The sequence below is a fragment of the Salmo salar genome, chromosome 26, assembly GCF_965601325.2.
Source record: "Salmo salar chromosome 26, fSalSal1, whole genome shotgun sequence".
In the NCBI taxonomy this organism is placed as follows: Eukaryota; Metazoa; Chordata; class Actinopteri; order Salmoniformes; family Salmonidae; genus Salmo; species Salmo salar.
Window position 1 is genome coordinate 53,195,001 of NC_138316.1, and position 25,574 is coordinate 53,220,574.

Below are 25,574 nucleotides of genomic sequence, written 5' to 3' on the forward strand. Positions count from 1 at the left end.
TGGTGGGGGGTAATATGTAACATGTTATGGGAGTTTTACCTCTGGTGGGGGGTAATATGTAACATGTTATGGGAGTGTTACCTCTGGTGGGGGGTAATATGTAACATGTTATGGGAGTGTTACCTCTGGTGGGGGGTAATATGTAACATGTTATGGGAGTTTTACCTCTGGTGGGGGGTAATATGTAACATGTTATGGGAGTGTTACCTCTGGTGGGGGGTAATATGTAACATGTAATGGGAGTTTTACCTCTGGTGGGGGGTAACATGTAACATGTTATGGGAGTGTTACCTCTGGTGGGGGGTAATATGTAACATGTTATGGGAGTTTTACCTCTGGTGGGGGGTAATATGTATGTAACATGTTATGGGAGTTTTACCTCTGGTGGGGGGTAATATGTAACATGTAATGGGAGTTTTACCTCTGGTGGGGGGTAACATGTAACATGTAAGGGGAGTGTTACCTCTGGTGGGGGGTAATATGTATGTAACATGTTATGGGAGTTTTACCTCTGGTGGGGGGTAATATGTAACATGTTATGGGAGTTTTACCTCTGGTGGGGGGTAATATGTAACATGTAATGGGAGTGTTACCTCTGGTGGCTCAATTACAGCCATTTGGTGTTACAGGGTTATTTTCTGCCTGTTCTTTTATCCCTCAGACACAATGAATGTTTACCGAACATCAGAGAAGGAGATCATCTCAGGGCTGTCTTACGTAAGTCCACTTAATCTCCTTCACCACCACCTCTCTCTCGCTCTCTCTCGCTCTCTTTTTCTACCTCTCTCTTTCTACCTCTCTCTCTCTCTCTCTCTCTCTCTCTCTCTCTCTCTCCCTCTCTCGCTCTTTCAAAGTTCTTTATAGACATGGGAAACATATGTTAACATCGTCAAAGCAAGTGAAGTAGATAATAAACAAAAGTGAAATAAACAATAAAAATGAACAGTAACATTACAGTCACACGTTTCAAAGGAATAGACACATTTCAAATGTCGTATTGTGGTTATATACAGGGTTACAGTGATGTGCAAATAGTTAAAGTACAAAAGGGAAAATAAAATAAAAAAATCCAAATAACTTCACAGATCTTCAGGGTTTTAACACTGTTTTCCATGCTTGTTCAATGAACCATAAACACTAACAGCTTACTGACGGTAAGCAATTAAGGTCACACTCGGCTACGCATGCCTCCCCCTAACGTCAATATGCCTTGTCCATTGCTGTCCTGGTTAGTGATTACTGTCTTATTTCACTGTAGAGCCTCTAACTCTGCTCGATGTGCCTTAGCTAAGCCTTTCAGTTCCACCTCATGCGGTGACATCACCTGGTTTAAAAATGCTGTTTCTCGAGACAATATCTCTCTCGTCATCACTCAATGCCAAGGTTTACCTCCACTGTATTCCACATCCTACCATACCTTTGTCTGTACATTATGCCTCAAATCTATTCTATCGCGCCCAGAAACCTGCTCCTTTTACTCTCCGTTCCGAACGTACTAGACGGCCAGTTCTTATAGCCTTTAGCCGTACCCTTATCCTACTCCTCCTCTGTTCCTCTGGTGATGTAGAGGTTAATCCAGGTCCTGCAGCGCCTAGCTTCACTCCCATTCCCAGAGGTGCTCTCATTTGTTGACTTCTGTAACCGTAAAAACCTTGGTTTCATGGATGTTAACATTAGAAGTTTGTTTTACTCACTGCTTTAGCACACTCTGCCAACCCAGATGTCTTAGCTGTGTCTGAATCCTGGTTTAGGAAGACCACCAAAAACCCTGAAATTTCCATCCCTAACTATAACATTTTTCCGCCAAGATAGAACTGCCAAAGGGGGCGGAGTTGCAATCTACTGCAGAGATAGCCTGCAGAGTTCTGTCTTACTATCCAGGTCTGTACTCAAACAATTCGAGCTTCTACTTTTACAAATCCACCTTTCCAAGTCTCTCACCGTTGCCGCTTGCTATAGACCACCCTCTGCCCCCAGCTGTGCCCTGGACACCATATGTGAATTGATTGCCCCCCATCTATCTTCAGAGCTCGTGCTGCTAGGTGACCTAAACTGGGACATGCTTAACACCCCGGCCATCCTACAATTTAAGCTTGATGCCCTCAATCACACACAAATGATCAATGAACCTACCAGGTACAACCCCAAATCCGTAAACACGGGCACCATCATAGATATCATCCTAACCAATTTGCCCCCCTTCAAACAACCACCCCTCATCACTGTCAAACGCTCCCTAAAACACTTCAGCGCGCAGGCCTTTCTAATCGACCTGGCCCGGGTATCCTGGAAGGATATTGACCTCATCCCGCCAGTAGAGGATGCCTGGTTGTTCTTTAAAAGTAATTTCCTCACCATCTTAAATAAGCATGCCCCATTCAAAAAATGTAGAACCAGGAACAGATATAGTCCTTAGTTCACTCCAGACCTATCTGGCCATGCTTTCTACCTGGCTACCCCTACCCCGGTCAACAGCCCTGCACCCCGCACAACAACTCGCTCAAGCCTCCCCATTTCTCCTTCACCCAAATCCAGACAGCTGATGTTCTGAAAGAGCTGAAAAATCTGGATCCCTACAAATCAGCCGGGCTAGACAATCTGGACCCTCTCTTTCTAAAATTATCTGCCGAAATTGTTGCCAACCCTATTACTAGCCTGTTCAACCTCTCTTTCGTATCGTCTGAGATTCCCAAAGATTGAAAAGCCCTCTTCAAAATGGGTGACACTCTAGACCCAAACTGCTACAAACCTATATCTATCCTACCCGGCTTTTCTAAGGTCTTCGAAAGCCAAGTTAACAAACAGATTACCGACCATTTCGAATCCCACCGTACATTCCCCGCTATGCAATCTGGTTTCAGAGCTGGTCATGGGTGCACCTCAGCCACGCTCAAGGTCCTAAACGATATCATAACCGCCATTGATAAGAGACAATACTTTGCAGCCATATTCATCGACCTGGCCAAGGCTTTCGACTCTGTCAATCACCACATTCTTATCGGCAGACTCAACAGCCTTGGTTTCTCAAATGACTGCCTCACCTGGTTCACCAACTACTTCTCTGATAGAGTTCCGTGTGTCAAATCGGAGGGCCTGTTGTCCGGACCTCTGGCAGTCTCTATAGGGGTGCCACAGGGTTCAATTCTCAGACCGACTCTCTTCTCTGTATACGTCAATGATGTCACTCTTGCTGCTGGTGATACTTTGATCCACCTCTACACAGACGGCATCATTCTGTATACTTCTGGCCCTTCTTTGGACACTGTGTTAACTAACCTCCAGACGAGCTTCAATGCCATACAACTCTCCTTCCGTGGCCTCCAACTGCTCTTAAACGCTAGTAAAACTAAATGCATGCTCTTCAACCGATCGCTAGCTGCACCTGCCCGCCCGTCCAGCATCACTACTCTGGACGGTTCTGACTTAGAATTTGTGGACAACTACAAATACCTAGGTGTCTGGTTAGACTGTAAACTCTCTTTCCAGACTCACAGTAAGCATCTCCAATGCAAAATTAAATCTAGAATCGGCTTCCTATTTCGCAACAAAGCATCCTTCACTCATGCTGCCAAACATACCCTCGTAAAACTGACCATCCTAACGATCCTCGACTTCAGCGATGTCATTTAAAAAATAGCCTCCAACACTCTACTCAACAAATTGGATGCAGTCTATCACAGTGCCATCTGTTTTGTCACCAAAGCCCCATATACTACCCACCACTGCGACCTGTACGCTCTCGTTGGGTGTCCCTCGCTTCATACTCATCGCCAAACCCACTGGCTCCAGGTCATCTATAAGTCTTTGCTAGGTAAAGCTCCGCCTTATCTCAGCTCAATGGTCACCATAGCAGCACCCACCCATAGCATGTGCTCCAGCAGGTATATCTCACTGGTCATCCCCAAAGCCAATTCCTCCTTTGGCCGCCTTTCCTTCAAATGACTGGAACGAACTGCAAAAATCCCTGAAGCTAGAGACTCAAATTTCTTTAAGCATCAGCTGTCAGAGCAGCTCACAGATCACTGCACCTGTACATAGCCCATCTGTAAACAGCCCATCTATCGACCTCATCCCCATACTGTATTTATTTATTTTGCTCCTTTGCACCCCAGTATCTCTACTTTCACATTCATCTTCTGCACATCTATCACTCCAGTGTTTAATTGCTATATTGTAATTACTTCGCCACTATGGCCTATTTATTGCCTTACCTCCCTTATCTTACCTCATTTGCACACACTGTGTATATAGACTTTTTCTACTGTATTACTGATTGTATGTTTGTTTATTCCATGTGTAACTCTGCGTTGTTGTATGTGTCGAACTGCTTTGCTTTATCTTGGCCCAGGTTGCAGTTGTAAATGAGAACTTGTTCTCAACTTGCCTACCTGGTTAAATAAAGGTTATTATTATATATTTTTTTAAATAAACAGTTATGAAAACTTAGGACATTAAAGAGGCCTTTCTACTGACTCTGAAAAACACCAAAAGAAAGATGCCCAGGGTCCCTGCTCATCTGTGTGAATGTGCCTTAGGCATGCTGCAAGGAGGCATGAGGACTGCAGATGTGGCCAGGACAATAAATCGCAATGTCCGTACTGTGAGACGCCTAAGACATCGCTACAGGGAGACAGGACGGACAGCTGATGGTCCTTGCAGTGGCAGACCACGTGTAACAACACCTGCACAGGATCGGTACATCCGAACATCACACCTTGCGGGACAGGTACAGGATGGCAACAACAACTGCCCGAGTTACACCAGGAACGCACAATCCCTCCAACAGTGCTCAGACTGTCTGCAACAATGTCGCCTATGTGCACAAACCCACCGTCGCTGGACCAGACAGGACTGGCAAAAAGGGCTCTTCACTGACGAGTCGCGGTTTTGTCTCACCAGGGGTGATGGTCGGATTCGCGTTTATCGTCGATGGAATGAGTGTTACACCGAGGCTTGTACTCTGGAGCGGGATCGATTTGGAGGTGGAGGGTCCGTCATGGTCTGGGGCGGTGTGTCACAGCATCATCGGACTGAGCTTGTTGTCATTGCAGGCAATCTCAATGCTGTGCATTACAGGGAAGACATCCTCCTCCCTCATGTGGTACCCTTCCTGCAGGCTCATCCTGACATGACCCTCCAGCATGACAGTGCCACCAGCCATACTGCTCGTTCTGTGTATGAAGACAGGAATGTCAGTGTTCTGCCATGGCCAGCGAAGAGCCCGGATCTCAATCCAGTTGAGCACATCTGGGACCTGTTGGATCGGAGGGTGAGGGCTAGGGCCATTCCCCCCAGAAATGTCCGGGAACTTGCAGGTGCCTTGGTGGAAGAGTGGGGTAACATCTCACAGCAAGAACTGGCAAATCTGGTGCAGTCCATGAGGAGGAGATGTACTGCAGTACTTAATGCAGCTGGTGGCCACACCAGATACTGACTGTTACTTTTGATTTTGACCCCCCCCTTTGTTCTGGGACACATTATTCCATTTCTGTTTGTCACATGTCTGTGGAACTTGTTCAGTTTATGTCTCAGTTGTTGAATCTTGTTATGTTCATACAAATATTTACACATGTTTAAGTTTCCTGAAAATAAACGCAGTTGACAGTGAGAGGACGTTTCCGCGTGGCTCAGTTGATAGAGCATGGTGTTTGCAACGCCAGCGTTGTGGGTTCGATTCCCACATGGGGGGCCAGTACAGAAAGAAACTGTATGAAATGTATGCATTCACTACTGTAAGTCGCTCTGGATAAGAGCGTCTGCTAAATAGACTAAAATGTAAAAAATGGTTCTTTTTTGTTGTTGCTGAGTTTATATGTGTACCTACCATAGGAATCCCCTAGAAGCCTACCATTAACTATGTACATACCCAGCGTAGTCGTGTCTAGGGGGGCATATGAGGGAGGGAATGCTGTCACCTCCAGGTAGGTGTTTGTCCCCCCTGTGTGCTGAGGGTGTCAGGTTCTTGTCCGGTTCTGGCATTTAGGTCTCCACAGACTAGTACATGTCCCTGGGCCTGGAAATGGTTGATCTCCCCGTTTAGGATGGAGAAGCTGTCATCGTTAAAGTATGGGGATTCTATTGGGGGGGGATATAGGTAGTACGAATGAGGACATGTTTCTCTGTTGAGATCATTTCCTTATTAATTTCTAGCCAGATGTAAAATGTTCCTGTTTTGATTAATTTAATGGAGTGAATTAGGTCTGCTCTATACCAAATTAGCATAACCCCCTGAGTCTCTTCCCTGTTTCACACCTGGTAGTTTGGTGGATGGGACTACCAGCTCTCTGTAACCTAGAGGACAACCAGTGGGTCCGTCTCCTCTATACCACCTGGTAGTCTGGTGGATGGGACCACCAGCTCTCTGTAACCTAGAGGACAACCAGTGGGTCCGTCTCCTCTATACCACCCACCTGGTAGTTTGGTGGATGGGACTACCAGCTCTCTGTAACCTAGAGGACAACCAGTGGGTCCATCTCATCTATACCACCCACCTGGTAGTGTGGTGGATGGGACTACCAGCTCTCTGTAACCTAGAGGACAACCAGTGGGTCCGTCTCCTCTATACCACCCACCTGGTAGTGTGGTGGATGGGACTACCAGCTCTCTGTAACCTAGAGGACAACCAGTGGGTCCATCTCCTCTATACCACCTGGTAGTGTGGTGGATGGGACTACCAGCTCTCTGTAACCTAGAGGACAACCAGTGGGTCCATCTCCTCTATACCACCCACCTGGTAGTGTGGTGGATGGGACTACCAGCTCTCTGTAACCTAGAGGACAACCAGTGGGTCCATCTCCTCTATACCACCTGGTAGTGTGGTGGATGGGACTACCAGCTCTCTGTAACCTAGAGGACAACCAGTGGGTCCATCTCCTCTATACCACCCACCTGGTAGTGTGGTGGATGGGACTACCAGCTCTCTGTAACCTAGAGGGCAACCAGTGGGTCCATCTCCTCTATACCACCTGGTAGTGTGGTGGATGGGACTACCAGCTCTCTGTAACCTAGAGGACAACCAGTGGGTCTGTCTCCTCTATACCACCTGGTAGTGTGGTGGATGGGACTACCAGCTCTCTGTAACCTAGAGGACAACCAGTGGGTCCATCTCCTCTATACCACCTGGTAGTGTGGTGGATGGGACTACCAGCTCTCTGTAACCTAGAGGACAACCAGTGGGTCCATCTCATCTATACCACCTGGTAGTGTGGTGGATGGGACTACCAGCTCTCTGTAACCTATAGGACAACCAGTGGGTCCATCTCCTCTATACCACCTGGTAGTGTGGTGGATGGGACTACCAGCTCTCTGTAACCTAGAGGACAACCAGTGGGTCCATCTCCTCTATACCACCCACCTGGTAGTGTGGTGGATGGGACTACCAGCTCTCTGTAACCTAGAGGACAACCAGTGGGTCCATCTCCTCTATACCACCCACCTGGTAGTTTGGTGGATGGGACTACCAGCTCTATGTAACCTAGAGGACAACCAGTGGGTCCATCTCCTCTATACCACCTGGTAGTGTGGTGGATGGGACTACCAGCTCTATGTAACCTAGAGGGCAACCAGTGGGTCCATTTCCTCTAAACCATGTTTCTTGTAGGATGATAACGTCTGTATTTCTGATTTATTTGATGAAGTCTGAGTTCCTGCTCTTTAGGCCAAAGGCAGATGACCTCAGACCTTGTATATTCCAGGATGAGATAGTAAAAGCTTTGTGTTCCATAGTGTGTAGTGTTGTTTTCATGTGGTTTAGGCCCCCGGACCATCACAGTAGGTGTGACCAGAGCATGTTGAGCATCTGATACATACCTCTTAGCTTGCAGGATGGGGGTTGGGTGGGTTTACTAGTGGGGGTTGGGTCTGGTGGGGGTTGGTCCTGTCACAGGATGGGGCTTGGTGGGTTTATTAGTGGGGGTTGGGTCTGGTGGGGGTTGGGCCTGTCTCAGGATGGGGGTTGGGTGGGTTTATTAGTGGGGGTTGGGTCTGGTGGGGGTTGGGCCTGTCTCAGGATGGGGGTTGGGTGGGTTTATTAGTGGGGGTTGGGTCTGGTGGGGGTTGGGTGGGTTTATTAGTGGGGGTTGGGTCTGTCTCAGGATGGGGCTTGGGAGGGTTTATTAGTGGGGGTTGGGTCTGGTGGGGGTTGGTCCTGTCACAGGATGGGGCTTGGGCTGGTGATGCTGTGGTCTTGGTGTAGGGGTGTGGCTGGTGATGCTGTGGTCTTGGTGTAGGGGTGTGGCTGGTGATGCTGTGGTCTTGGTGTAGGGTTGTGGCTGGTGATGCTGTGGTCTTGGTGTAGGGGTGTGGCTGGTGATGCTGTGGTCTTGGTGTAGGGGTGTGGCTGGTGATGCTGTGGTCTTGGTGTAGGGGTGTGGCTGGTGATGCTGTGGTCTTGGTGTAGGGTTGTGGCTGGTGATGCTGTGGTCTTGGTGTAGGGGTGTGGCTGGTGATGCTGTGGTCTTGGGTAGGGTGTGGCTGGTGATGCTGTGGTCTTGGTGTAGGGGTGTGGCTGGTGATGCTGTGGTCTTGGTGTAGGGTTGTGGCTGGTGATGCTGTGGTCTTGGTGTAGGGTGTGGCTGGTGATGCTGTGGTCTTGGTGTAGGGTTGTGGCTGGTGATGCTGTGGTCTTGGTGTAGGGTTGTGGCTGGTGATGCTGTGGTCTTGGTGTAGGGGTTATGGCTGGTGATGCTGTGGTCTTGGTGTAGGGGTTGTGGCTGGTGATGCTGTGGTCTTGGTGTGGGGTGTGGCTGGTGATGCTGTGGTCTTGGTGTAGGGGTTGTGGCTGGTGATGCTGTGGTCTTGGTGTAGGGTTGTGGCTGGTGATGCTGTGGTCTTGGTGTAGGGTGTGGCTGGTGATGCTGTGGTCTTGGTGTAGGGTTGTGGCTGGTGATACTGTGGTCTTGGTGTAGGGTTATGGCTGGTGATGCTGTGGTCTTGGTGTAGGGTTGTGGCTGGTGATACTGTGGTCTTGGTGTAGGGTTGTGGCTGGTGATGCTGTGGTCTTGGTGTAGGGGTGTGGCTGGTGATGCTGTGGTCTTGGTGTAGGGTTGTGGCTGGTGATGCTGTGGTCTTGGTGTAGGGGTTATGGCTGGTGATGCTGTGGTCTTGGTGTAGGGTTGTGGCGTGGGTTCTCTCGGTGCAGGTCTGGGAGGGCGTCTCGCTGGTCTGGGCCTCAGTCCAGGGAAATGCTTGCATTCATCCGCTCTATGGTAGCAGGGTGGAAGTCTTTTCGTGGTAGCAGGGTGGATGTAACCACTTGAGCGTTGGGGGAAAGTAGAAGAAGCTTTTTCAAATCACTCCCTTTCCTGCTGGGCCCTCAGGTCGTTTGTGCCCCTTATGGTGTGGCTGGGGGACCCTAGTCTGTCCTCTGACAACAGCTCCAGGGCCTAGTGTTTGTCCTCGGACAACAGCTCCAGGGCCTAGTGTCTGTCCTCTGACAACAGCTCCAGGGCCTAGTGTCTGTCCTCTGACAACAGCTCCAGGGCCTAGTGTCTGTCCTCTGACAACAGCTACAGGCCTAGTGTTTGTCCTCTGACAACAGATCCAGGGCCTAGTGTCTGTCCTCTAACAGCAGCTCCAGGGCCTAGTGTTTGTCCTCTGACAACACCTCCAGGGCCTAGTGTCTGTCCTCTGACAGCAGCTCCAGGGCCTAGTGTCTGTCCTCTGACAACAGCTCCAGGGCCTAGTGTTTGTCCTCTGACAACACCTCCAGGGCCTAGTGTTTGTCCTCTGACAACACCTCCAGGGCCTAGTGTCTGTCCTCTGACAGCAGCTCCAGGGCCTAGTGTTTGTCCTCTGACAACAGCTCCAGGGCCTAGTGTTTGTCCTCTGACAACAGCTACAGGCCTAGTGTTTGTCCTCTGACAACAGATCCAGGGCCTAGTGTCTGTCCTCTAACAGCAGCTCCAGGGCCTAGTGTTTGTCCTCTGACAACACCTCCAGGGCCTAGTGTCTGTCCTCTGACAGCAGCTCCAGGGCCTAGTGTCTGTCCTCTGACAACAGCTCCAGGGCCTAGTGTTTGTCCTCTGACAACACCTCCAGGGCCTAGTGTTTGTCCTCTGACAACACCTCCAGGGCCTAGTGTCTGTCCTCTGACAGCAGCTCCAGGGCCTAGTGTTTGTCCTCTGACAACAGCTCCAGGGCCTAGTGTTTGTCCTCTGACAACAGCTACAGGCCTAGTGTTTGTCCTCTGACAACAGATCCAGGGCCTAGTGTCTGTCCTCTAACAGCAGCTCCAGGGCCTAGTGTTTGTCCTCTGACAACACCTCCAGGGCCTAGTGTCTGTCCTCTGACAGCAGCTCCAGGGCCTAGTGTTTGTCCTCTGACAACAGCTCCAGGGCCTAGTGTTTGTCCTCTGACAACAGCTCCAGGGCCTAGTGTCTGTCCTCTGACAACAGCTCCAGGGCCTAGTGTTTGTCCTCTGACAACAGCTCCAGGGCCTAGTGTTTGTCCTCGGACAACAGCTCCAGGGCCTAGTGTCTGTCCTCTGACAACAGCTCCAGGGCCTAGTGTTTGTCCTCTGACAACAGCTCCAGGGCCTAGTGTTTGTCCTCTGACAACAGCTCCAGGGCCTAGTGTTTGTCCTCTGACAACAGCTCCAGGGCCTAGTGTCTGTCCTCTGACAACACCTCCAGGGCCTAGTGTCTGTCCTCTGACAACACCTCCAGGGCCTAGTGTTTGTCCTCTGACAACAGCTCCAGGGCCTAGTGTTTGTCCTCTGACAACACCTCCAGGGCCTAGTGTTTGTCCTCTGACAACAGCTCCAGGGCCTAGTGTCTGTCCTCTGACAACACCTCCAGGGCCTAGTGTCTGTCCTCTGACAACAGCTCCAGGGCCTAGTGTTTATCCTCTGACAACAGCTCCAGGCCTAGTGTCTGTCCTCTGACAACAGCTCCAGGGCCTAGTATTTGTCCTCTGACAACACCTCCAGGGCCTAGTGTCTGTCCTCTGACAACAGCTCCAGGGCCTAGTGTTTGTCCTCTGACAACACCTCCAGGGCCTAGTGTCTGTCCTCTGACAACAGCTCCAGGGCCTAGTGTTTGTCCTCTGACAACACCTCCAGGGCCTAGTGTCTGTCCTCTGACAACAGCTCCAGGGCCTAGTGTCTGTCCTCTGACAACAGCTCCAGGGCCTAGTGTTTGTCCTCTGACAACAGCTCCAGGGCCTAGTGTTTGTCCTCTGACAGCTCCAGGGCCTAGTGTCTGTCCTCTGACAACAGCTCCAGGGCCTAGTGTTTGTCCTCTGACAACAGATCCTGGGCCTAGTGTCTGTCCTCTGACAACAGCTCCAGGGCCTAGTGTCTGTCCTCTGACAACAGCTCCAGGGCCTAGTGTTTGTCCTCTGACAACACCTCCAGGGCCTAGTGTCTGTCCTCTGACAACACCTCCAGGGCCTAGTGTCTGTCCTCTGACAACACCTCCAGGGCCTAGTGTCTGTCCTCTGACAACACCTCCAGGGCCTAGTGTTTGTCCTCTGACAACACCTCCAGGGCCTAGTGTTTGCGCACCAGAGTTTAGCCACTTTGTGTTTGGGAAAAAGTTTATTCTCTTGAATATATTTGCCACTCTCTCTCTCTGCCATCTTGTTTCCCTGCGGTCTTTCTCTCTCTCTCTCTCTGCCATCTTGTTTCCCTGTGGTCTTTCTCTCTCTCTCTCTCTCTCTCTGCCATCTTGTTTCCCTGCGGTCTCTCTCTCTCTGCCATCTTGTTTCCCTGCGGTCTCTCTCTCTCTGCCATCTTGTTTCCCTGCGGTCTCTCTCTCTGCCATCTTGTATCTCTGTGGTTTTTGTTGTTGTCTTTGATTCTGCCATTGAAGCTTGGAGTTCATATGTCCCCTCCTTGGTTACAGTACACTCTTCGACGGTACATTTGATATAAAGGCTTGTTATAATTGTCTCTCTCCCCCGTTTCTCCGTGTACAGAGGAAAAGAAGTGACAGTCTTACATGGAATTGTGAATCTAATGCCGCCATGGAGATGAATCCAGAGGGTCTACCGTCCCTGCACTACAGAGAAGAGGACCCCCCTCCCAACAAATACCTCAAGTACCACACCAGCCTGCAGAACATGATCCCATTCCGCTTCTCAAACAGGTAGGTCCCAACTACCTCTAACCCCTAACCCCTACCCCCTAATAACCCTACCCCCTACCCCCTAACAACCCTACCCCCTAATAACCCCACCCCCTAATAACCCTAACCCCTAATAACCCTACCCCCTAATAACCCTACCCCCTACCCCCTAATAACCCTACCCCCTAATAACCCTACCCCCTAATAACCCCACCCCTACCCCCTAATAACCCTACCCCCTACCCCCTAATAACCCTACCCTCTAACCCCTACCACCTAATAACCCTACCCCCTAACCCCTACCCCCTAATAACCCTACCCCCTAATAACCCTACCCCCTAATAACCCTACCCCCTAATAACCCTAACCCCTACCCCCTAATAACCCTACCCCCTAATAACCCTTCCCCCTAATAACCCTAACCCCTACCCCCTAACCCCTACCCCCTAATAACCCTACCCCCTAATAACCCTACCCCTACCCCCTAATAACCCTACCCCCTAACCCCTACCCCCTAATAACCCTACCCCCTAATAACCCTACCCCCTAACCCCTAATAACCCTACCCCCTACCCCCTAATAACCCTACCCCCTAATAACCCCACCCCCTACCCCCTAATAACCCTACCCCCTAACCCCTAATAACCCTACCCCCTACCCCCTAATAACCCTACCCCCTAATAACCCCACCCCCTACCCCCTAATAACCCTACCCCCTACCCCCTAATAACCCTACCCCCTAACCCCTACCCCCTAATAACCCTACCCCCTAATAACCCTACCCCCTAATAACCCTACCCGCTAACCCCTACCCCCTACCCCCTAATAACCCTACCCCTAATAACCCTACCCCTAACCCCTACCCCCTACCCCCTAATAACCCTACCCCCTAACCCCTACCCCCTAATAACCCTACCCCCTACCCCCTAATAACCATACCCCCTAATAACCCTACCCCCTAATAACCCTACCCCCTAACCCCTAATAACCCTACCCCCTAATAACCCTACCCCCTAACCCCTACCCCTAATAACTCTACCCCCTACCCCCTAATAACTCTACCCCTAACCCCTACCCCCTAATAACCCTACCCCCTAACCATAATAACCCTAACCCCTAAACATAATAACTCATCCCTGGCAGAAATAACCCTAACCCATAATAACCCTATCCATAATAACCCTATCCATAATAACCCTATCCATAATAACCCTAACCCATAATAACCCTAGCCCATAATAACCCTATCCATAATAACCCTAACCCATAATAACCCTAGCCCATAATATCCTTAACCCATAATAACCCTATCCATAATAACCCTATCCATAATAACCCTAACCCATAATAACCCTATCCATAATAACCCTAACCCATAATAACCCTAAGCCATAATAACCCAAACCCATAATAACCCTATCCATAATAACCCTATCCCATAATAACCCTATCCCATAATAACCCTAACCCATAATAACCCTAAGCCATAATAACCCAAACCCATAATAACCCTATCCCATAATAACCCTATCCCATAATAACCCTAACCCATAATAACCCTATCCATAATAACCCTATCCCATAATAACCCTAACCTCTATCAGTGGATTACATTATGGATAGATGTCCAACAGAATGCTCTGTAAATCCTATGATTCCTCCAGTGCTGCAGCTGTAATGTTAGATGTATTCCTGATGTCCAACAGAATGCTCTGTAAATCCTATGATTCCCCCCCACAGTGCTGCAGCTGTAATGTTAGATGTATTCCTGATGTCCAACAGAATGCTCTGTAAATCCTATGATTCCCCCCCACAGTGCTGCAGCTGTAATGTTAGATGTATTCCTGATGTCCAACAGAATGCTCTGTAAATCCTATGATTCCTCCAGTGCTGCAGCTGTAATGTTAGATGTATTCCTGATGTCCAACAGAATGCTCTGTAAATCCTATGATTCCCCCCACAGTGCTGCAGCTGTAATGTTAGATGTATTCCTGATGTCCAACAGAATGCTCTGTAAATCCTATGATTCCTCCAGTGCTGCAGCTGTAATGTTAGATGTATTCCTGATGTCCAACAGAATGCTCTGTAAATCCTATGATTCCCCCCCCCCCTGCAGCTGTAATGTTAGATGTATTCCTGATGTCCAACAGAATGCTCTGTAAATCCTATGATCCCCCCCCCCCCCCTGCAGCTGTAATGTTAGATGTATTCCTGATGTCCAACAGAATGCTCTGTAAATCCTATGATTCCCCCCCCCCCTGCAGCTGTAATGTTAGATGTATTCCTGATGTCCAACAGAATGCTCTGTAAATCCTATGATTCCCCCCCCCCCTGCAGCTGTAATGTTAGATGTATTCCTGATGTCCAACAGAATGCTCTGTAAATCCTATGATTCCCCCCCCCCTGCAGCTGTAATGTTAGATGTATTCCTGATGTCCAACAGAATGCTCTGTAAATCCTATGATTCCCCCCACAGTGCTGCAGCTGTAATGTTAGATGTATTCCTGATGTCCAACAGAATGCTCTGTAAATCCTATGATTTCCCCCCCCCCCCCTGCAGCTGTAATGTTAGATGTATTCCTGATGTCCAACAGAATGCTCTGTAAATCCTATGATTCCCCCTCCAGTGCTGCAGCTGTAATGTTAGATGTATTCCTGATGTCCAACAGAATGCTCTGTAAATCCTATGATTCCCCCTCCAGTGCTGCAGCTGTAATGTTAGATGTATTCCTGATGTCGAACAGAATGCTCTGTAAATCCTATGATTCCCCCCCACAGTGCTGCAGCTGTAATGTTAGATGTATTGCTGATGTTCGCTGATGTTGTCTGTCTCTGTCCAGGTCCAACCCCATGGACGATGCGGGCTTCTTCTCCTTCGCCTCGTTTGCCTGGATGACTCCCATGATGTGGAGCCTGTTCAGGAACCGTCTGGACAAGAGCTCCCTGTCTCTGTCTTCTCATGATGGGGCCGACACCAATGGGAAAAGGTGGGACTCATTATGTTAACCCAAGTTAGCGCGCTAAGCTAATGCCTAGGTATAGTCCGTCAATGGGGAAACGGTGGGAGTCATTATGTTAACCCAAGTTAGCGCGCTAAGCTAATGTCTAGGTATTGTCTGTCAATGGGGAAAAGGTGGGAGTCGTTATGTTAAACCAAGTTAGCGCGCTAAGCTAATGTCTAGGTATTGTCTGTCAATGGGGAAAAGGTGGGAGTCGTTATGTTAACCCAAGTTAGCGCGCTAAGCTAATGCCTAGGTATTGTCTGTCAATGGGGAAAAGGTGGGAGTCATTATGTTAACACAAGTTAGCGCGCTAAGCTAATGTCTAGGTATTGTCCGTCAATGGGGAAAAGGTGGGAGTCATTATGTTAACCCAAGTTAGCGCGCTAAGCTAATGCCTAGGTATTGTCCGTCAATGGGGAAAAGGTGGGAGTCATTATGTTAACCCAAGTTAGCGCGCTAAGCTAATGCCTAGGTATTGTCCGTCAATGGGGAAACGGTGGGAGTCGTTATGTTAACCCAAGTTAGCGCGCTAAGCTAATGCCTAGGTATTGTCCGTCAATGGGGAAAAGGTGGGAGTCGTTATGTTAAACCAAGTTAGCGCGCTAAGCTAATGTCTAGGTATTGTCTGTCAATGGGGAAAAGGTGGGAGTCGTTATGTTAACCCAAGTTAGCGCGCTAAGCTAATGCCTAGGTATTGTCCGTCAATGGGGAAAAGGTGGGAGTCATTATGTTAACCCAAGTTAGCGCGCTAAGCTAATGCCTAGGTATTGTCCGTCAATGGGGAAAAGGTGGGAGTCATTATGTTAACCCAAGTTAGCGCGCTAAGCTAATGCCTAGGTATTGTCCGTCAATGGGGAAAAGGTGGGAGTCATTATGTTAACCCAAGTTAGCGCGCTAAGCTAATGCCTAGGTATTGTCCGTCAATGGGGAAAAGGTGGGAGTCATTATGTTAACCCAAGTTAGCGCGCTAAGCTAATGCCTAGGTATTGTCCGTCAATGGGGAAAAGGTGGGAGTCATTATGTTAACACAAGTTAGCGCGCTAAGCTAATGCCTAGGTATTGTCCGTCAATGGGGAAAAGGTGGGAGTCATTATGTTAACCCAAGTTAGCGCGCTAAGCTAATGTCTAGGTATTGTCCGTCAATGGGGAAAAGGTGGGAGTCATTATGTTAAACCAAGTTAGCGCGCTAAGCTAATGTCTAGGTATTATCCGTCAATGGGGAAAAGGTGGGAGTCGTTATGTTAACCCAAGTTAGCGCGCTAAGCTAATGTCTAGGTATTGTCCGTCAATGGGGAAAAGGTGGGAGTCATTATGTTAACACAAGTTAGCGCGCTAAGCTAATGTCTAGGTATTGTCTGTCAATGGGGAAAAGGTGGGAGTCATTATGTTAACCCAAGTTAGCGCGCTAAGCTAATGCCTAGGTATTGTCTGTCAATGGGGAAAAGGTGGGAGTCATTATGTTAACCCAAGTTAGCGCGCTAAGCTAATGCCTAGGTATTGTCCGTCAATGGGGAAAAGGTGGGAGTCATTATGTTAACCCAAGTTAGCGCGCTAAGCTAATGCCTAGGTATTGTCCGTCAATGGGGAAAAGGTGGGAGTCATTATGTTAACCCAAGTTAGCGCGCTAAGCTAATGCCTAGGTATTGTCCGTCAATGGGGAAAAGGTGGGAGTCATTATGTTAACCCAAGTTAGCGCGCTAAGCTAATGCCTAGGTATTGTCCGTCAATGGGGAAAAGGTGGGAGTCATTATGTTAACCCAAGTTAGCGCGCTAAGCTAATGCCTAGGTATTGTCCGTCAATGGGGAAAAGGTGGGAGTCATTATGTTAACCCAAGTTAGCGCGCTAAGCTAATGCCTAGGTATTGTCCGTCAATGGGGAAAAGGTGGGAGTCGTTATGTTAACCCAAGTTAGCGCGCTAAGCTAATGCCTAGGTATTGTCCGTCAATGGGGAAAAGGTGGGAGTCGTTATGTTAACCCAAGTTAGCGCGCTAAGCTAATGCCTAGGTATTGTCCGTCAATGGGGAAAAGGTGGGAGTCGTTATGTTAACCCAAGTTAGCGCGCTAAGCTAATGCCTAGGTATTGTCTGTCAATGGGGAAAAGGTGGGAGTCGTTATGTTTTAACCCAAGTTAGCGCGCTAAGCTAATGCCTAGGTATTGTCTGTCAATGGGGAAAAGGTGGGAGTCGTTATGTTAACCCAAGTTAGCGCGCTAAGCTAATGCCTAGGTATTGTCCGTCAATGGGGAAAAGGTGGGAGTCGTTATGTTAACCCAAGTTAGCGCGCTAAGCTAATGCCTAGGTATTGTCTGTCAATGGGGAAAAGGTGGGAGTCGTTATGTTAACCCAAGTTAGCGCGCTAAGCTAATGCCTAGGTATTGTCTGTCAATGGGGAAAAGGTGGGAGTCGTTATGTTAACCCAAGTTAGCGCGCTAAGCTAATGCCTAGGTATTGTCCGTCAATGGGGAAAAGGTGGGAGTCGTTATGTTAACCCAAGTTAGCACGCTAAGCTAATGCCTAGGTATTGTCCGTCAATGGGGAAAAGGTGGGAGTCATTATGTTAACCCAAGTTAGCGCGCTAAGCTAATGCCTAGGTATTGTCCGTCAATGGGGAAAAGGTGGGAGTCATTATGTTAACCCAAGTTAGCGCGCTAAGCTAATGCCTAGGTATTGTCCGTCAATGGGGAAAAGGTGGGAGTCATTATGTTAACCCAAGTTAGCGCGCTAAGCTAATGCCTAGGTATTGTCCGTCAATGGGGAAAAGGTGGGAGTCATTATGTTAACCCAAGTTAGCGCGCTAAGCTAATGCCTAGGTATTGTCCGTCAATGGGGAAAAGGTGGGAGTCATTATGTTAACCCAAGTTAGCACGCTAAGCTAATGCCTAGGTATTGTCCGTCAATGGGGAAAAGGTGGGAGTCATTATGTTAACCCAAGTTAGCGCGCTAAGCTAATGCCTAGGTATTGTCTGTCTATGGGGAAAAGGTGGGAGTCGTTATGAATGTGGGACTCACACTAACCTTTGACGATCTTCATCAGATGACACTCATAGGACATCATGTTACACAATACATGTATGTTTTGTTCGATCAAGTTCATATTTATATCCAAAAACAGCATTTTACATTGGCGCGTGATGTTCAGAAAATGTTTTCCTCCCAAAACCTCCGGTGAATGTGCACATTAATTTACAGAAATACTCATCATAAACATTGACAAAATATATAACAATTATTTAAAGAATTATAGATATACTACTCCTTAATGCAACCGCTGTGTCAGATTTTAAAATAGCTTTTTGACGAAAGCACATTGTTCAATATTCTGAGTACAGAACTCAGCCATCAATGCAAACTATACAGCTACCCGCCAAGTCATGGCATCAATAAAACTCTAAATTAGTGTTATAAATCTTTCCTTACCTTTGCTGATCTTCGGCGGAATGGACTCCCACTTCCACAAGAAATGTTCATTTGTTCGATAAAGTCGATAATTTATGTCCAAATGCCTCCGTTTTGTTAGCGCGTCCAGAACACTATTCCAAAGGCACGATGCGGGAGCGCAATTCAATAGACGAAAAGCTCAAAAGTTCCATTACCGTTTGTAACATGTCAAACGATGTTTACAATCAATTCTTAGGGTGTTTTTAACATAAAAAGTCGATAATATTCCAACCGGACAGTAGCGTATTCATTTCAGAAGAAAAATAAAAAATGCTATCCATGCGTGAACGCGCATGAAGTAACTACATGACCTCAGACAGTCCACTGCTTGAACCGGCTGTTATTCCCTCAAAATTCACCATAGAAGCCTCAAACAACTTTCTAAAGACTGTTGACATCTAGTGGAAGCCTTAGGAAGTGCACAAATGACCCCACAGACACTGTAGTTTCAATAGGCAATGGTTTGGAAGACTACAAGTGTCAGATCCTCCACTTCCTGGTTGGATTTTACTCAGGTTTCTGCCTGCCATATGAGTTCTGTTATACTCACAGATATCATTCAAACAGTTTTAGAAACTTCAGAGTGTTTTCTATCCAAATCTACCAATAATATGCAAATATTTGAATCTGGGCCCGAGTATTAGGCAGTTTACTCTGGGCACGCTTTTCATCCGGCTGTGAAAATACTGCCCCCTATACCTTAACAGGTTAAAGGTGTTATCTGTAAGAGTTTAGTCAGATCTTCAGGTTTCAGACAGGGTTAGTCCACTGGGTTAGTCCACTGGGTTAGTCCACTGGGTTAGTCCACTGGGTTAGTCCACTGAGTTAGTGCACTGGGTTAATCCACTGAGTTAGTCCACTGGGTTAATCCACTGAGTTAGTCCACTGGGTTAGTCCACTGAGTTAATCCACTGGGTTAGACCACTGGGTTAGTCCACTGGGTTAGTCCACTGAGTTAGTCCACTGGGTTAGTCCACTGAGTTAGTCCACTGGGTTAGTCCACTGAGTTAGTCCACTGGGTTAATCCACTGGGTTAGTCCACTAGGTTAGTCCACTGAGTTAGGCCACTGGGTTAGTCCACTGGGTTAGTCCACTGGGTTAATCCACTGAGTTAGTCCACTGGGTTAATCCACTGGGTTAGTCCACTGGGTTAGTCCACTGAGTTAGTCCACTGGGTTAGTCCACTGGGTTAGACCACTGGGTTAGTCCACTGGGTTAGTCCACTGGGTTAATCCACTGGGTTAGTCCACTGAGTTAGTCCACTGGGTTAGTCCACTGGGTTAGTCCACTGGGTTAGACCACTGGGTTAGTCCACTGGGTTAGTCCACTGGGTTAATCCACTGGGTTAATCCACTGGGTTAGTCCACTGGGTTAATCATCATAAACATTTGACGTAGAGCATCACCTTTTACCATAAATGGGGAAGTAAACTGTTAAAATGTTAATTCAAATAGATTAATAAAACATTTTTTATTTGGCCCTTGTCACCCTGTGCTTGGCGACTGGCGTTTTTTTTGGTTGAGCTCTGTGTCTGTGAAAAAAAGGGACAGCGTTTGATTGACTCTTCTTTCCTCTGTAGGTTTGAGAGGCTTTGGGAGGAGGAAGTAGCTAAAGTGGGACTAGAGAAAGCTTCTTTAGGTGGAGTCTTCATGCGTTTCCAAAGGACCAGATTACTGGTGGCCTTCCTCGTCTCCATCTTCTTCACGCTTTCTGTATTTATTGGACCGGTAAGTCCTGTGATTTAAAATAAATTCATTTCCTGCGTAGATGTTGATGATTTATTTAACACATGATTGATATTAAAACAAAAAAAAACCTGTCTGTTTATTGATGTGTGTGTGTGTGTGCGTGTGTGCGTGCGTGTGTGTGTGTGTGTGCGTGTGTGTGTGTGTGTGTGTCTTCCAGGCTGTTCTGGTGTATGAGATCCAGAACTATGCAGAAGCTCCTGGGACGTCTACACTGGTCCACGGTGTGGGTCTGTGTGTGGCTCTGTTCATCTCAGAGTTCTCTAAAGCCTTCTTTGCCTCTCTACTGTGGGCTGTTAACCTGAGGACAGCCATCAGGGTGAAGAGTAGCTTCTCTATAATCGCTTTCCAGAAGATCATCTCACTGAGATCCATCAGCAACATTTCTGTGGGAGAGGTACAGTCGCACAGACACCATTATAATGTCCTGTTTTCATTCTGTGGGAGAGGTACAGTCACACAGACACCATTATAATGTCCTGTTTTCATTCTGTGGGAGAGGTACAGTCACACAGACACCATTATAATGTCCTGTTTTCATTCTATGGGTTCAGTACTGTGGGGCGGCAGGGTAGCCTAGTGGTTAGAGTGGAGGGGCGGCAGGGTAGCCTAGTGGTTAGAGCGTTGGGACTGTTAACTGAAAGGTTGCAAGTTTGAATCCCCGAGCTGACCAGGTACAAAATCTGTCGTTCTGCCCCCTGAACAAGGAAGTTAACCCACTGTTCCTAGGCCGTCATTGAAAATAAGAATTTGTTCTTAACTGACTTGCCTAGTAAAATAAAAAATATACACCTTTTCACATTGCCTGGAAAAAAACAGCCCCGGGGTCCATGTTTATATGAGCCCCTTTCAAACAGCCTTATTTTGACCTCTTACTTGTCGGCGTTTGACTTTTTAAATAACCGTTGCTTAGCCGGCAAGCAGCAAGAGACATTCAACTTTGACCCTGTTGTTGAGATCAGCATCATGGGAAACCTGACGTAACAGCCGGAAGTTCTAAATTCCTCAGACAGATTTCGCTTTTATTTCTTCACGTTAACCCTCTAGAGTCAATGTCTGTTTCAGCCAGAGATTCCCCATAACAATGTGTCTGTTTCAGCCAGAGATTCCCCATAACAATGTGTCTGTTTCAGCCAGAGATTCCCCATAACAATGTGTCTGTTTCAGCCAGAGATTCCCCATAACAATGTCTCTGTTTCAGCCAGAGATTCCCCATAACAACGTGTCTGTTTCAGCCAGAGATTCCCCATAACAATGTGTCTGTTTCAGCCAGGGATTCCCCATAACAATGTGTCTGTTTCAGCCAGAGATTCCCCATAACAATGTGTCTGTTTCAGCCAGAGATTCCCCATAACAACGTGTCTGTTTCAGCCAGAGATTCCCCATAACAATGTGTCTGTTTCAGCCAGGGATTCCCCATAACAATGTGTCTGTTTCAGCCAGAGATTCCCCATAACAATGTGTCTGTTTCAGCCAGAGATTCCCCATAACAACGTGTCTGTTTCAGCCAGAGATTCCCCATAACAATGTGTCTGTTTCAGCCAGAGATTCCCCATAACAACGTGTCTGTTTCAGCCAGAGATTCCCCATAACAACATGTCTGTTTCAGCCAGAGAGTTGTGTTTTGCATTGGATGCGTCTCAATCCACCTTTAACCGCTGACGTGTCACCTCCCCATCTGCGATGAAAGGTGTCAGAGCTAGAGAGACGTTTGACAAACCATGAGACACCCCATCTGCTGGTCGCAGAGAGGGTGCGACCAGAGACACCCCATCTGCGGTGAAAGGTGTCAGAGCTAGAGAGGTGTCTGTCAGACCAGGAGACACCCCATCTGTGGTGAAAGGTATCAGAGACTCAGACGAGGTGTCTGTCAGACCAGGCAGGACGACCGCTTACAGGACGAACGGTTACAGGACGAACGGTTACAGTACGAACGGTTACAGGACGAACGGTTACAGGACGAACGGTTACAGGACGAATGGTACGGTTACAGTACGAATGGTTACAGTACGAACGGTTACAGGACGAACAGTTACAGGACGAACGGTTACAGGACGAAAGGTTACAGGACGAACGGTTACAGGACGAACGGTTACAGGACGAACGGTTACAATACGAACGGTTACAGGACGAACGGTTACAGGACGAACGGTTACAGTACGAACGGTTACAGGACGAACGGTTACAGGAAGAACGGTTACAGGACGAACGGTTACAGTACGAACGGTTACAGGACGAACGGTACGGTTACAGGACGAACGGTTACAGGACGAACGGTTACAGGACGAACGGTTACAGGACGAACGGTTACAGTACAAAGTATTCAAAATCAAATGGCAAAATGATCCTTGGTACGACCTTCTTAAAACAATTCCACATGCCTCAGTTTAACCGCCCTCCCCCCTCCTCCCACCGCTTAGACTGGGTTTAGACTGGGTTTAGACTGGGTTTAGACTAGGTTTAGACTGGGTTTAGACTGGGTTTAGACTGGGTTTAGACAGGGTTTAGACAGGGTTTAGACTGTAATGGGTTAGACAGGGTTTAGACTGGGTTTAGACTGGGTTTAGACTGGGTTTAGACTGGGTTTAGACAGGGTTTAGACTGTAATGGGTTAGACAGGGTTTAGACTGGGTTTAGACTGGGTTTAGACTGGTATGGGTTAGACTGGGTTTAGACAGGGTTTAGACTGGGTTTAGACAGGGTTTAGACTGGGTTTAGACTGGGTTTAGACAGGGTTTAGACAGGGTTTAGGCTGGGTTTAGACTGGGTTTAGACAGGGTTTAGACTGGGTTTAGACTTGGTTTAGACAGGGTTTAGACAGGGTTTAGACAGGGTTTAGGCTGTAATGGGTTAGGCAGGGCTTAGACAGGGTTTAGACTGTAATGGGTTAGACAGGGCTTAGACTGTTATGTGTTAGACAGGGTTTAGACTGGTATGGGTTAGACTGGGTTTAGACAGGGTTTAGACAGGGTTTAGACTGTAATGGGTTAGACAGGGTTTAGACAGGGTTTAGACAGGGTTTAGGCTGTAATGGGTTAGACAGGGGTTAGACTGGGTTAGACAGGGTTTAGACTGTAATGGGTTAGACAGGGTTTAGACAGGGTTTAGACAGGGTTTAGACTGTAATGGGTTAGACAGGGTTTAGACTGTAATGGTGACATAGTGAAGGTTATGTTGTGGAGGGTAGCATCCTGTATATGTCCTGGTGACATAGTGTTGTGGAGGGTAGTATCCTGTATATGTCCTGGTGACATAGTGAAGGTTATGTTGTGGAGGGTAGTATCCTGTATATGTCCTGGTGACATAGTGAAGGTTATGTTGTGGAGGGTAGTATCCTGTATATACCCTATATAGCCTTCCCTGTAGCTCAGTTGGTAGAGCATGGTGTTTGCAACACCAGGGTTGTGGGTTTGATTCCCACGGGGGGCCAGCACAGAAAATAATGTATGAAATTGTATGAAATGTATGCATTCACTACTGTAAGTCGCTCTGGATAAGAGCGTCTGCTAAATGACTAAAATGTAAAATGTAAAAAATGTGTTGTGGAGGGTAGTATCCTGTATATGTCCTGGTGACATAGTGTTGTGGAGGGTAGTATCCTGTATATGTCCTGGTGACATAGTGTTGTGGAGGGTAGTATCCTGTATATGTCCTGGTGACATAGTGTTGTGGAGGGTAGTATCCTGTATATATCCTGGTGACATAGTGTTGTGGAGGGTAGTATCCTGTATATATCCTGGTGACATAGTGTTGTGGAGGGTAGTATCCTGTATATACCCTGGTGACATAGTGTTGTGGAGGGTAGTATCCTGTATATGTCCTGGTGACATAGTGTTGTGGAGGGTAGTATCCTGTATATACCCTGGTGACATAGTGTTGTGGAGGGTAGTATCCTGTATATGTCCTGGTGACATAGTGTTGTGGAGGGTAGTATCCTGTATATGTCCTGGTGACATAGTGTTGTGGAGGGTAGTATCCTGTATATATCCTGGTGACATAGTGTTGTGGAGGGTAGTATCCTGTATATATCCTGGTGACATAGTGTTGTGGAGGGTAGTATCCTGTATATATCCTGGTGACATAGTGTTGTGGAGGGTAGTATCCTGTATATGTCCTGGTGACATAGTGTTGTGGAGGGTAGTATCCTGTATATATCCTGGTGACATAGTGTTGTGGAGGGTAGTATCCTGTATATATCCTTGCCAAAAAATCCAAATGTATCTGAGCTTATCTTCTCACCTGCTCGTCTGTTCTCTCTCTCTCTCTCTGTCTCTCTCTTCCCCCTATCCTCTCTCCTCTCTCTCTCGCCCTCTCTCTCTCTCTCTTCCCCCCTATCCCCACTCCTCTCTTTTTCCCCTCTCCTCTCTCTCTCCCTCTCCTCTCTCCCTCCCTCTCCTCTCTCCCTCCCTCTCCTCCCTCCAGATGATCAACGTGCTAACCAGTGATGGCTACAGGATGTTTGAGGCTGTGTTGTTCGGTACCTTCCTGCTGTGTATCCCTGTGCTGCTGACCGTCTGTATCATCTACGCCTGCTACACCCTGGGATACACTGCCCTCATAGGAGTCTCTGTCTACCTCATCTTCATCCCCGTACAGGTACTAACCCTCATAGGAGTCTCTGTCTACCTCATCTTCATCCCCGTACAGGTACTAACCCTCATAGGAGTCCCTGTCTACCTCATCTTCATCCCCATACAGGTACTAACCCTCGGGTCTGTCTACCTCATCTTCATCCCCATACAGGTACTAACCCTCATAGGAGTGTCTGTCTACCTCATCTTCATCCCCATACAGGTACTAACCCTCATAGGAGTCTGTGTTTACCTCATCTTCATCCCCGTACAGGTACTAACCCTCATAGGAGTCCCTGTCTACCTCATCTTCATCCCCGTACAGGTACTAACCCTCATAGGAGTCCCTGTCTACCTCATCTTCATCCCCATACAGGTACTAACCCTCATAGGAGTCCCTGTCTACCTCATCTTCATCCCCGTACAGGTACTAACCCTCATAGGAGTCCCTGTCTACCTCATCTTCATCCCCGTACAGGTACTAACCCTCATAGGAGTCCCTGTCTACCTCATCTTCATCCCCATACAGGTACTAACCCTCATAGGAGTGTCTGTCTACCTCATCTTCATCCCCATACAGGTACTAACCCTCATAGGAGTCTCTGTCTACCTCATCTTCATCCCCGTACAGGTACTAACCCTCATAGGAGTCCCTGTCTACCTCATCTTCATCCCCGTACAGGTACTAACCCTCATAGGAGTATCTGTTTTACCTCATCTTCATCCCCATACAGGTACTAACCCTCATAGGAG

The 25,574-nt window shown here is 47.8% G+C and overlaps 1 protein-coding gene across 1 annotated transcript in view; it reads left to right on the forward strand.

The window, feature by feature from the left end:
- Window positions 1-25,574, forward strand: part of abcc12 (ATP binding cassette subfamily C member 12) — a 69,531-nt gene that overhangs the window by 1,362 nt on the left and 42,595 nt on the right. The window contains exons 3-8 of the mRNA XM_082969857.1: window positions 662-717; window positions 11,917-12,086; window positions 14,906-15,052; window positions 20,085-20,232; window positions 20,411-20,647; window positions 24,673-24,846. Coding sequence (XP_082825983.1) covers window positions 667-717; window positions 11,917-12,086; window positions 14,906-15,052; window positions 20,085-20,232; window positions 20,411-20,647; window positions 24,673-24,846 — 927 coding nt within the window. The 5' untranslated portion in view covers window positions 662-666. The remainder of the gene's footprint in view (window positions 1-661; window positions 718-11,916; window positions 12,087-14,905; window positions 15,053-20,084; window positions 20,233-20,410; window positions 20,648-24,672; window positions 24,847-25,574) is intronic.